Below are 13,951 nucleotides of genomic sequence, written 5' to 3'. Positions count from 1 at the left end.
ATTTGCAGTCACAAAATCACTTGAAACACCAACATCAGCCTGCACACAGCTGAGCTAAAATCTCTTTTGTTACATTTTGTATTCCTGGAGCACTTGAGACAATAATTTAATTGCTGTACAGGCAGGAATTTGTGCCTTGCTCTTAAATGTGCATTACTAATTCTCTCTGTACTCTGTGTGAGTGACTTTTAGTGAGTTTGCCACTCAGGTGCATTCACAGCACTGTTGTCTGCTTTGGGGGGCTGGGGGAGGAGGTCAGGAGTGCCAGCTGCCCATCACGTCAATGTGTGAGAGAGCAAACTGAATATTCCCAGCTGAAGCCAATAAAACCTCAGGGGTACAACACCCTCTGCAGATAGCTCCAGAATGGGAGCTGAGAAATCTGCCCTGGAGCTGCTTTTTACTGGGCCAAAGTATATGGCACAAACTAAATATAATAATAAATATAATTATTTGTTTTAATGGACATTCTGCAGGGTGATAGAAGGACAAGAAGCTTGGGAGTTTCGGGGGGTTTTTTGTTTGGTCTTTTTTTTTAACAAATCAACCACCACATCAGGCTTCCAGCCTTGCCTCCAGTGCAGAATTGTTCCTCTGCTCCTCGTGGATTTCTGCATTTCCCAGCTGCATTTCCCAGTGTGCCCTGCACTCCTGGGCACACTGTAGGCAGCAGTCTTAACAACCAGCACGCATGTTCTGCTTAGTTTACTAATAATTTACAGCAATTTGCAGCCTGCTATTCTAGTAAACCTGGGCAATGCTGTTGACACAACTTGTTATCATTTATAAACGGCTGAGCTTTGATAAATGGATGCAGAAGGTTCTTTTAAAACTTCAGAGCATGTGATTCTTATTATGGGCACATTTCCAACTGAATGAGGGTGAAACCCTGCACTTAGACTTTTGGAGTGTGGGTGAGCAAGGCAGGAAGATGCTCCTGTAATAATTTGGAAGATATATTTCTTACTCTAATTTAGTTCTTCTGATAAAGTCTCATAAAATTGCCTGAGTTTGTACAGAAACCAGGCACTTGTCTCCTGGCTTCAAAGTGCAGGGCAAAGTAAATCAATTTATCATAGAAAGTTTTGGATAGCCCTGTACTTGAAAGGTCCAGCAGCATATTCTGGGTGTTACCAGAAATCCCTTTGCATTCATGTTACACACAGAGTGCAAGTGCTTTTTCTTTAACTAAGTATTTCTGGCTAGCAAGACTAAATATAAATAGATTTATTTTGTTTGAGCTTTTACATTGTTAGATCTCTTATCTGTATCATCTCTTATATCATTCAAGACTAATATTCTGCATACGCTATTTCCTACTGGTGAATGGATGACAGTCAATCAGTTAGTCATTAGTGTGACTCCCACAGTATAACACATCATTTGTACCACAGAAAGAAGATATTTGAGCCCATTAATTCATAATGTTCTTCTCTGTATTAAACTCATTCTTTGAAATTACTATTTTTCTTCTAAGATTTCTATTTGGTAGAAGCTGTATTTTTTGCAAAGCAAACAGAAAAAGTTGTTCCCATTGACAGCTTTTTTGATGGCTTTCTTCTTCTTAATTAAGCTGGGTACCTTTTTCAAGCCTCATGCTGTTCAGTTTTAAAAGCTAAAATTTCACTATGCCCATTTACAATATGCAGGCCTTTTGTCCTACTTTTATGGTCAGATGCCTTCCTGTATTTTATGTGCAATAATAATTCATCTCCTTAAATAACTTCATGGTCTTACCCAGCTTTCTCTCTACCACAAAGAGAAAATAAGCAAAGCATTAGTAAATATTATGAAATAATAAAATCCATATGATGGTAAAATTAGCAGGGCAATGACCTTGGTCTGAAAACTTCCCTGTCATCACATGGTTTTTTGCATTACTTTCTCTCCAGCTTGTCAGAGCTGCATAGAAAATCTTGGTTGTGTCACAAAATGCCCTAGGGTGGAGGGAATGGTTTCAAAAACTGGTCAAAATATATCTGGATGAGTTTTGGGGAAAAAAAAAAAAAGGCTTTTCAAGGGCTGTTTCCTTAGAGTTTGCCAGTGCCCTGTGGGTGCAGCATGTTCAGGTCTCAGCTCTGTCCAAATTTGCACTGTCAAGGATCCCAGCACAGAGAAAAGGAGTGCCTGGAAGGAGGGAATGCCCATCTTACAGCTCTGATTCTCTTTCCTGTGCCCTGTGTTTTATTGTGCACTTTCCTTTCCATCTGTATCTGCACCCAGCCTCAATTTGCCCACACATCTTTTCTTTCCTTTCTAAATGTAAAGGAATAATGTAAAAATTATCCTTGGAGTTAGGAAGATTTGGACACAATCCTAAAATGTTTGGGTTTGCTGATGTGTTTCTTTGAAAAGCCTGACCCCTGTGCTCTATTTCCAGGTAAACCAGTTATGATTGTTACTGAATATATGGAAAATGGTTCCTTGGACAGCTTCCTACGAGTAAGTGCAACAGAAAACTAAATGGGGCAGAAGTGGCTCTTGTTCTGGACTTGTTAGGGGTCTACTGCCACTCTGCACTGATTCATCATCAGCTCTTGTTGCTTGATATTTTTTTTATTTTCATTTGGGTTTCTGAGTATCATGATGTGCTCAGAAAGCCACTTTCCCAGCAAATGGGATCTGCTGGTCCATTTGCAGTAAGCATTATTCCAAAATTAAGGCAATTTTGGTTGCATTAGTGTGTCATATCTATTAAAAATGAACAAAACAAAGCAACATTCTGGCACACAAAAAATGAGAACTGTTTTTCTGGAGGCTGAATTATGACTGTAATGCAGTTATGCTTATTGGTTGGCAGTCTCTATGTCTAAGCAAGAGATTTTCAAAATGACTAGATTTGCGGAAATTTTATCAGTAATGAAAAGTTGAGAGAATAGCCCCATACCTGAGGATGTTAGAAATGTTTAGCTAACAACATTTACTGGCCTGTTTTCTTTTTCCAACCTTAGACACACTAATGCTGTGGCTGATTTATCTTTGTTTTCTGTCAAAGTTGGTAGTGAGCCTAAAAAAATTCAAACGCTCCCTGCGTCACCAAGATTTACTTATGGCAAAACAAGGAGTGTAGGAGAAGTGAAATCCCATCTGAGGGGAAACACTGGTTTAGTTTTAATTTGTTAAGGCAAACTCAGCGTTGGCTGGGAGACTGCTTTGGTTCTGCCACGGTTGAATGACATTATCCCCCAAATTCATAACATTGAACTAGACATTTAACCCCAAAAGGGGATAGATTGTCAACCTTAGTTTCTCTATGTACTATATATGTTATGGTGTCCACTGGAGCATGTAAAATACATATAAATAATGTGTCAATATAGCTGAATGAAATATCTCTGTACTGAACTATATATATTTTGTTTAGACTTGAAATCCTTGAAGAGAGCCCTGAGGAAGGGAGAATAATTTCTGACTGCACAGAACAGTTGTTCAGCTTGTTCTTTCATTTTACTGTGATTTTTTCTTTTTGGTTTTTTTTACTACTGTTATGTGGAAACATAGATAAGAACCTTGTGACTCATTAATATCACAGGCAACTCAGGCCCTATAACCTTTTTATATATGCCTTTTGGAACTACTTAGTTTGCTTTCCTCATTGCCATTGAGAGGCTCTCTGAGCATCTGATTCTGTTCATGGCTAGAAACCTTCTGGTTTTTAGCGAAATCTTTTCCAGAGTCTATATAAAATTCTCTTGTGCTGGCTCTGATGAAAAAGGGACAGACAACTGCTAAGAATCTTTTAAAATATTAATTTCTTCATGAAGGAGAATTCTAAGAGACTCTTTAGGGATCCACGGTGTCATATATTTGTCTAATGTTTCCTGTGCTAATATTACCCCCAAGTACACTAACCAAAAATGAAAAATGGATGAAATCAGTCTGGCAGACTGATTCATGTCAGATCACCTCATGTGACAGAGCCTAGCTCCCTTGTATTTAATAAAATTCCAGAAGCAGCAGCACGAGGAGCTGGAGAGCTGCCCATGAGGTTACATTTACAGCACTGGGGAATTCATCTGAGAGCTGCACTACAGCAAATGCTGTCCTATTGTCTATACATCCATATATCAATATCAAAAGTAGATGTTAGCAAACAGGATTAGTAATAGTTGGGAGATTTGAATTATGCCCAGAAGTAGATGATTGGAAATATATCCATCTAATGCTGTCTAGGCTAAGTCATAATGTGTTTCAGTAATTTTTGAATTTTTGAAATGAGTTTAAAGCTAACAGAATTTGAGCACCACTGATTCAGATCAGCATTTTCTTTTGTTAAATGAATTTCTTGTGTAATAGAAAACTTTCATTAGGCCATTGGGGAAGGCTTAGATTTTCACTAGAAAATCCTGTGGCCTTGCAGGGAAGTTGGACATCTGTTTCTGTAATGTTCTGACACTCCAGTCTCAGGAGCACACACGACTTAGATTTATGTGCTGCTTTCACACGTCCCCCATCTAGGAAATTAAAACTCTGATGACAGCAAGAAGGGGAAAAATGAATTTTTATCTGAATTGCAAATCTGTCCCCTTCCCTCAGCTGATTGGGAGACCAACATGTGGCATTTAAATCATAACGCCTGACTCACGAGCTCTTCATCTGAGGATTTTCCAGGCTATTTCTGAAAAAAATCTGTGCAGGAAGGAACATGAGCAATCCCTGAGATGACATTTCCAATGTTTTCCAGAAGCATGATGCCCAGTTCACGGTCATCCAGCTGGTGGGCATGCTTCGAGGGATCGCATCTGGCATGAAGTACCTGTCGGATATGGGTTATGTCCATCGGGATTTAGCTGCTCGTAACATCCTCATCAACAGCAACCTGGTCTGCAAAGTCTCAGATTTTGGTCTCTCTCGTGTACTGGAGGATGACCCAGAAGCTGCTTACACCACAAGGGTGAGTTCCTGTGTTCCTTTACCTTTTTAAAATTCTTGTTGGTTGTGGCAAAGACTCAAATCTGATGGAAATCTGAAATCTGAGGGTGTGAGAGGGCAGTCAGTCCTGTCTGCCCAGAGGTGTTCAATAAACCAGGGGCTCATCACAGTTATTTTTAAATTCATGTCCTGGAGAAAATAGAAAATGGCCATACAAAAAGTATGGCTTGTGTTAATAGATTACTTTCCTTAGACTATGCAAAATTCTTGGCTCCGTTTCTTTCTCCTGGATGTGTAAGGGAGTGAATATTACAATTAAAGTCTGAGTTCTTTTGGCACACAGTAATTTAAGCCTTCATGTGTGCTTTGAGAAGTTTTAGTTACACTGCTGATTTAGCTCCCACACAGTAAAAAAAAAATCCTACCCATTGAATTTTTGTGTGTTTTCTAGCATGATAGGACATATGTCTGACTGGGGCATACTGCAATCACTGTTCTTTCAAGGGTGTGTCATTATACCTGCTCTTGTACCCCTAACTGAGTAAAACAAAAAAATGCATATCTGAATATCACCCTGAATTACACTTCCATTTTTTTGTGGAAGCCTTCAGCATTATGTATTTATGTGTATTGCACTATCTGGTTGTTCATTTTAATGCTATTTATAGTGGATTTTGTTAGTTTTACAAAAAGTGACGGTAACATCCAGTATCTTAGTCAAGTGTAATTTGCATTGCTCACAGTAATCACCTCATCTTCACTGTACAAACCAGATTAAAATGTATCAGCATAACCTTAATGTGGGTTTTCTAAGGTTTGTTTCATTCCTGAACACTGACAGGAGCAATCAATAATTTTAATAGTTTGCATGCTGCCTTCTTCACGATTGAAATAAAATAACATGTGAGAAATGAGTGAAGAAATGACAGATTTCTTACACATTATATACTCATACATTAATAGATATATTTATCATACCTTCATAACATAGCAGGCATAAAGACTCTATTCTTTTCTTGACCTTTCAGTGTTTTCTTTGCCCTCTGATAAACTTTGCCATGGAGTTAGAAATATGCAGTATATAGCACTTTAGAAAACTGTCTGCAGAGATCTGCAATGGTTAATATGAGGAGATATTACTAGGAGAAATCAGTGTTCATTCTCAGTAGTGTTACAGCACTAATTAATAAATATTATAAAGATATTATTAATTATTAATTAATTGGTAATAAAAATAAAAATAGGTGTATTGCTGTGTCAGATACTTGTTTGCTCTCTTAAAATCAAGCTGAAAATGAAGCATTGGATGAAGCTGTCACATCAGTGACATGTCTGTGGGTAGCTTGGACAAATCAGGGTGCACAGAGTGTCAGTGTTTTCCTCCAGTGTTCTGTGTGAATTTCCTCTTGTTCTATCCCTGCCACCTATTTTCTGAGTCTACCTGCTTATTTGCAATTAGATAGTGAAATCAGATGGAAAGAAACTATTTTGTGAAGTGTAATCATCTGTGTTCAGTAAACTCCATCTGGCATTTATGGTGTGTGTGCAAACTGCTGCAGGAAGATGCTCAGATAATTAAAACCTTCAAATACAACTTAGGACAAATCGAATTTCTCTTTCAAGAGTTGTTGCTGTGAATATACCTGTGCCACATGTTGGCTCTGAGAGAAGAACAAGGCTACTTGATATTCATCTTTTTTGTTCACATTTCGCTTTGAAGTGAGTCTTATGTAGATGTCAGGGGAGTGTTTCCAGGTGGGATGTTTGATCCCCAGCTGAAAAAAATGGGGATCACAGATGTGAAACAGAGCTTCACTCCACTGGCAGAGAGATGAACAGTTTGTGTTCTTGCTGCTTGGATATTTCACAATACACAGGACCATTTTCTAGGCTTAGCACATTTTGCAGCCACTAATTATAGGACCAAAATATTGCCACTTTTTAAAAATAATGGCATCATCTCAAACTATTTCATACCTAATAATGGAATTGTCCCAAACTATTTAATGTCTTTAAAACTAAAGGATGACAACAAGATATTTAAAAAAGCAACAAAAAAATCTAAATTTTAACTCAAATTTCAAGCATTACAGAGTGTGTATTATATTGATGTCCTCCTGTCCTCCAGCTCTTTTTACTCACAGTTGTCCATTTAGTATCAGTGGTGCAAGGAAATTTATAGAGTTAGCTGCAAAGATGGATGCTTTATCCATTTAGGCTCCTTATCTACCCCTATTTTCCACCTGTAAATGTCAAAGCCTGAGAATGATTTCACTGCTTTAATTCATAATTGCAAGTCAGGATTGTTCTACCCCCAAGAAGCCCAGCCAGGCTTTCAATACTCAGCACTGCCTGGGTGAAATTTTATGTTGTGCTGTTCTCAGAAGCTATGTCTGAAGCTTTGCATTAAGGCTATGAACATGTATCCTTTTATACATCAATAATTTATGTATTCCTTTATATATCAATGCACAATCTGTGATATTCGTGCTATTGTACCAGAAGCCTGAAGGACAATGCAAAGATCACAAGTGCACATGTGAATTACAGGGCATCAGGAGTTGTAAGGAACTTTCCTACCTGAGAGGGTCATTTTTTACCTCCTGAATTATTGTCACTGCCTTGATATCACAAAAGCCTTTGGCTGCCTGGGGTCTGCCTGCTTACAGAAGCAGAAGCCAGCATGTGAACCAGGCTGACTGTTTGGATTTTTTAATTTTTTCACAGAGTCTTTGTGCCTGAGGGGATGTGCTGTAATTATCCACATTCTCCGTATCTATTCACTTTTAATTGAAACACTGAGATTGTATTAAAATTGTCATTTTCGAATGGATCTGGTTTATCCTTATTATTTTTCAGATGTCTGTATGACAAGTGGATGGACTAATGACACACTATGAAGTGGAAGGGAATTTAAGCAATCAGTTGCAGAGGGACTGTAATTATGTCTCTCAAAGACAATATTTGGGTGTTCTGTAGATGAACTTTGACTATTTAGGCACACAGATACATCACCAGTATTCATGGCATTTTAATGTAAATGCAGCCCGTGCTGGACAGAAATCAGTTGTGTTTTGCCTATATATGCAAAATCACAGTGATGCAATCTGAATGTATTGAAGGGTGTGGTAAAAAAGGAACAAAAACCCCATAAATTCTCTTGCTCCAAAGCACAGAGGAGAGGAGCAGTGCTCTGTCATCACTGACTACTCAAGGAGGAGATGATCTCAATATAAAACACGCATTAGTAAGGGACTGACAAGCAGCATCAGATAATGTCAGGTGTGTGAAAAGGGAAAACTGGCTCATCTCACTCACATGAATCTCTCTTGTTCTGTGCCATTAAGATATCTCCTGGCCTCTCCTAAGTCCTGGTATAATGAATGAATGTCAGGCTTTTACTTTCAGCTCTTTCTGCAAACTCCTTCTAGTAATTCAGTTAGAATCCATTTTTCTTGATTCACTCCTCCCCAGGCCTGTGGCTTAGGTGCCTGTGGCTGTCACCCTGTAGCAGATTATAAATCAGAATATTGGAATGGGTTCTGAAGCCCTGGAAACAGCTGCCTTGTGCTGGAGTGCCAGACGTGCTCGAAATAAATTGAGGACTTCATTGACTTTAGATGAATTATGTTGGAGAGACAGATATTGCAGGAATAGCAGCTCCATCTACAGAAGATAAAACTTTTGGTTACTCCTGGCTCACTGATTTCCAACCCTGAGAGAGGTTCTCTGACCCAGAGTGCCTGGGATTTTGAGCTGAAGTAACAAACTCCTACAATATCTAACACCAAACCTGTCTTTCTACTCAAATCTGGGGAGCTGGGCTTTATGATGAGCATGTCCTTAAAGGCAGACCATGACAAAAATATATAAAAACTGTACTTATCTTCAGAAAATAATCAGTAAATATATTGCTGTTCTTAAACTATTCCAAAAAAACACTCAGCAAAATCTCTTTTTAAAAATAATTATGACATTTTTATGGCAAATTGGGGAGCAGAAGAGCAAAATTACACTTTTAGACTCTGTTCACTGGCAGTTGATTTCTTTTTTTAACTACATTTTAATTAATATTTTTGAGTTATTTATGGTAATGCTATGTGGATCTACAGGTTTGTATAGGATTACAGCTGAGAGTTAGCAAAGAGAATTTGAAAGCCACTGATTGCAAATTGCAATAAGGATCTGGGGTAGATGCACCTTCTTTTTTCAGTAAAGGAAAGCCAGAAATTGTTTCATTGAGTTTCTGATTTTTCTGCAATAAAGCAGTCCCAAATTGTGAGGACACTAATTAATGTCCTTTTTTTCTTTTTTTGTAAAAGTGTTTCTCCAGTTGCATAAATGACTTTTTACATAAGATTATAAAGACCTTCTATCCAATATGAAAATCCTGCCCTTGTCTAGTGAGACATGTCTGACTCTCTTTGTCATGGTGGGGTCTTTGTTGATGTAAATTTCGGATGTGGCTTTCCCCCAGGATTCATGTTCTTTATTGAAAACCAGGGCTCACTTCTAGCATAGAAAACAGAGAGATTGATTTCTTTATCAGCCTCGCATCTAAAACTGTAAGTGGATTTCTTGTGAAAATACGAGGCTACAGGAGAGCTTTCCTTGTTTCTTGGCTGGGCCTTGGACTCGCTGAGGGCCCCTGGACACTTGTAAAGGGAGCTTATTAATTGAGTATGAGAAAAACAAAGTCATTTTTATGTTCTTGGTACTGTTCTGGAGCAGCACTGGGGATTGTGAATAAAGTTATAAAGAATGGAAAATACAGTGTACTTTTTGTGACTAAAGACCATCATCCAATAGATTAAATTTCCAAGAGAGAGAGAGAGAGATCAGGCTCTTCATCTGGCTTCAGTGATAAAACAGTGGTTTCAAACACTCCAGTTTATCTTCTGTGTCCTCTTTGCTGGTCTGCAAGTGATGTGGAAATTTGGTGTTCACCTGATTTTTAGGGTTGTGTGTGAAATGAAGGATTGTCTTTTGATAGGGAGCTCTGCTAAACAAAATGGGATCCATGAAAACCATATGCCAAGCAAATCCCCTCCCTGACCTTTGCCAAGCCTCTAAGGCCTATCCAGTGACATTTTGGAGGCCTAAACCGTAGTCTGAGTCGGGACTGCCTGTGTTGTTTATACTTAATTTAATTTATGCAATATTAGCCATGAAAATGAAGATGCTTCGGTGTAGTTAGACTGTATTTAGGTTTCTAATTAACACTAATGCCTGCATTTCTCTTGTTAATCAAGCTAGTGAGTCTAAAGCTGGTGATTGTACAGCTACCCTCAGTGCAGGTACAGTTTATGGGAGTGTAGGCAAAGCAGTAAAATATTTAAATCTTTTTTTTTCTTGCTGGCTAATCAGTGGAAGTCAGAGCCCTCCCTCCCCACAGAGGTGGTTGTGAGGAGAGGTGTGTGACTGGAATATAATGGAGGTGTCAGAAGCACTGCAAAGAGCTGGTTTGGTGTGAAATCTTCAGAATATATTCTGTACACATTATGCATAACTGGAAATAACTTTAAACTCTCACAGTTTTCTGTACTAAAACACATTCACTCCAGAATTGCCTTCAGGAACAAGTTCTGCACTGCTATCGTTTAGAACTTCATTTTCTCATGTGTAACTCTCAAAAAACTCTGTCAAAGTTGGCATCACCAGGAAATGTCTCTTTCCTCTAATTCTCACATTTTAGAAACTCAGCCTGAGGTTCCTTATGTGCATTTTGTTAACTTGACCTGCAGCACCAAGTGGTGGCCATGACCAGAGAGAGAAGTTTCCCCTACCTACCATGTTAATTGTACTGGTAGCTTCAATTCTCTTCAAGTTTGGCATTTAATGGTGGCTTGCTTCTCTTATGATTGTAAAAAATGTCCAGAGGCACTCTCCCAGCTGACATTTTTTCACTCTTCCCTCTGCACAAGTGACTCCATCTGAATCTGACTATCCTTGTCATGTCAGCTGGAGGCTTAGCTTTAGTGAAGTGAAGCAACATCATGGCCCCTTATTTTCCTTGAATGTCCCAGAAAACCTGGTGAAGCCATGCAGGGAATTCACTTCAACGCCTTAAAATTAGCCAAATTCAGCTCTCCTGTGCTGTGCAAAAGGACCTGGGTTATAAGCAAAGACCTTGGAGTGGTTTTTTCACCTTTCATGATGTATGACTGTCGTGGCAGTTTTAAAACATTTCATAACTGAAAATCAACCAGACTTGATTTATCATTTACTTTTATCTGTGTGAATTATGCTACACACTCACATACACATATATATATAGAAAAAAATATATATGTGTGTCTATAAAGTATGTATGCTGTAATATAATAAATCTATATTGTAGATAGATAAATCTATGGTAAATCTACTAGATATCAGTAGATTTTGCACTGAAATGTATTTTTACTCTTTTACTCTTTACTTTTTTACTCTTTTACTCTTTTACTATTTTACTCTTTTACTTTTGCTCTTATGACAAACAGCAGCAACGTTTTCCAGCTTACGCTGTTTTTCTTACACCAATATCGTAATAACTGAGACTCTCAGAGATGAAATAATCAACCACACAAAATCATACTTGTTGCAGGACAGTCAAATGGACTCTCTGGTTTTGTTTTGCTCCCAGGGGGGCAAGATTCCCATCCGATGGACGTCTCCAGAAGCTATTGCCTATCGGAAGTTCACGTCAGCCAGCGATGCCTGGAGCTACGGGATTGTCCTCTGGGAGGTGATGTCTTATGGGGAGAGACCCTACTGGGAGATGTCCAACCAGGATGTGAGTAAATTCTTGGCTGAGTTGTGCTCTCAGATAAGGGATCAAGCTGTGAAAGGAGGCCAAGAGCAGGTGGCTCTGAGTTTTTGATGGTGACATTGGTGATGGTGTGGAGATGAAAACTGCCAGATCTCCCGGTCAAGTAAAAGTTCATTAGAACTTTAAAAACCCACCATCTTTATAGCAGAGTGTTTTGGACCTCTGAAGGAGCAGAGTAGAGTATTTTATCCCATTGGTGGTTTTCTGTAAGATGATGCAAATAATTCCACTGCAATGAGGTCATTGCCTTTTACATTCCTTAGCTCGTTGTTAGAAAACCCTCCTAAATTTCTGTTGATCCCCTTTTGGTTCCACTTGTATAATATCCTATAGAAGTTTTCTGTAAATGTCAAATGCACAGAATAAATTGCTTTTGGCACTTGTGAAAAAGAGAAGCAAAGCATTTCTGTTAAGAGTTTAATGAAACCAAAATGCTTCTGGAAGTAATCAATGGATAAAATAGAGAAGGAGGGTGATCTGATTAGACTTCCAATACAGGTTTCTTTGTAACATTAGTAAACTGTCCAAGCCTGCAATCCAAATGATTAATGGAGCTCTCCCAGTATTTTTTAAAGAAGTATAACATTTCCCCAAATAAGATTTTTTATTATGTCTATTTTGAGTTCTTTTTCTGTTGTTTTATTAATTTTAGATTTATTCCATGGGAGTTTCTTATGGACCAAATTTTATGGAGTGCAGTCACTCACACAAACAGATTTTCCAAGGAGATGATATATATTGTTACTAGTTTTAAGTTAAAATAAATAAGTCAATTACATAGTTGTAGTCAAACATTTTTCTGTACTACTTTATGTTAAACAAAGAAAAAGAGAAGAAATCTTCCTTTTAAATGGGTACCTCTGCAACCCAAGTCTCTGCAGAAAATGATGCATTTCTTTTAATTGGTAATGAATATTTTTGTGGAAATTAATGTATCTTGTTGTGCAGACTGATCTATTAGTGGAATGTCTTTAATAATATCCCATTAAAATCTAAAATGGAAGGATTAGCCTATTTATGTACCTCTCCTTCATGGCTGCTTAAAGCATTAACTGCTCTCTTGTCCTTGTTCTGATTTAGAATAGTTTCTTCTGCTTTGCAATTAATTGATCCAGATGAAAAGGAAAGATTAACAGAATATGGCTTTATCATTTTCTACATTGAATTTTCTACATTGTTGTTTTTTATTTATGGGGCAATAGATACTGTAGGCCTGATCAAGAGGTGTTGGATTCTAGTGAAAAGGCTGGATTAAAAATCTTCTGGACAACATAAATTCTAAAGTAATCTTGGTTTTGCGGGTGTCCATCCAGAAAAATTACAGAAAATCTAGACAAATTGTATCAGCCTAGGCAAATTATAAGGAATTGGGCTTGCACTGCCTAGCAGAAAATGTATAGTCATCCTTGAGGTAAGTTTTAAAAATATTTTGTTGCCCTGTGACATCATCCACAAGACCTTTTGTCTGTTGGTTCAGGATGGCCCATGAGAGGGCAGGTTGACTTTTCAGCAGGGTAGACTGTTTTTCCTGTTGGTGTTTTGAGTTTTGCATCCACTGGAGGATGTGAAAGGGTTGTTTTTTCTGCTGTTATTTTTGAGTTCAGTGTCCACTGGAGGATTTGGAAAGATTGTGTTTCTAAGGGTAATCAGAGGAGAGATATCCAAGACCTTTTGAAGTTTGGTATACTCAAGCAAGCTCGTCCTAACTGTGGCTTTTGTTTATGGATTTATTTCAAGTGAGTGTGAGTTTTTGAGATCCTTTCCACACACTCACCTTCTTCAAAGTCACACTGTATCTTAACTCCCCTTTCTGCATGCCTAATCGACTGCCTGGTTTACTTTGCAGATAAAGGAGAGACAATTAGTGAATAAACACGTTTGTTTAAACACACAATGTCCACGTTAACGTTCTCACAGCTGATAAAAACTCAAGTTGCTGTGAAGTGCCTTTAAGTTTGCACAAACTTTTCTCCTTGTGCAGGTGATTAAGGCTGTGGATGAAGGGTACCGCTTGCCACCTCCCATGGACTGCCCAGCTGCCTTGTATCAGCTGATGCTGGACTGCTGGCAGAAGGACAGAAACAACAGACCCAAGTTTGAGCAGATTGTCAGCATCCTGGATAAGCTGATCCGTAATCCCAGCAGTCTGAAAATAATCACCAACGCGGCGGCAAGGTGACATAGTAGATCTTGCATTGCTCATGAACCTCTTTGATTCCTTCATCTCCTGTAATTAGAATTTGTTTGCACTCTTTACCACCTTCTCTCTTG

General features: G+C 38.4%; 1 protein-coding gene across 2 annotated transcripts in view; it reads left to right on the top strand.

Annotated features, from left to right (window-relative positions):
• The window catches only part of EPHA3 (EPH receptor A3), a 177,048-nt gene that overhangs the window by 146,766 nt on the left and 16,331 nt on the right, over window positions 1–13,951 (top strand). For both annotated transcript variants that reach the window (XM_036389286.2, XM_036389285.2), the window contains exons 12-15: window positions 2,381–2,442; window positions 4,685–4,894; window positions 11,495–11,644; window positions 13,662–13,855. In XM_036389286.2, the coding sequence (XP_036245179.1) occupies window positions 2,381–2,442; window positions 4,685–4,894; window positions 11,495–11,644; window positions 13,662–13,855 (616 nt within the window). The remainder of the gene's footprint in view (window positions 1–2,380; window positions 2,443–4,684; window positions 4,895–11,494; window positions 11,645–13,661; window positions 13,856–13,951) is intronic.

Source organism: Molothrus ater, chromosome 2 (genome assembly GCF_012460135.2).
Source record: "Molothrus ater isolate BHLD 08-10-18 breed brown headed cowbird chromosome 2, BPBGC_Mater_1.1, whole genome shotgun sequence".
Classification (NCBI taxonomy): domain Eukaryota; kingdom Metazoa; phylum Chordata; class Aves; order Passeriformes; family Icteridae; genus Molothrus; species Molothrus ater.
Note: the sequence above shows the minus strand (reverse complement) of the source record. Positions and strands in the feature narration are given on the sequence as shown.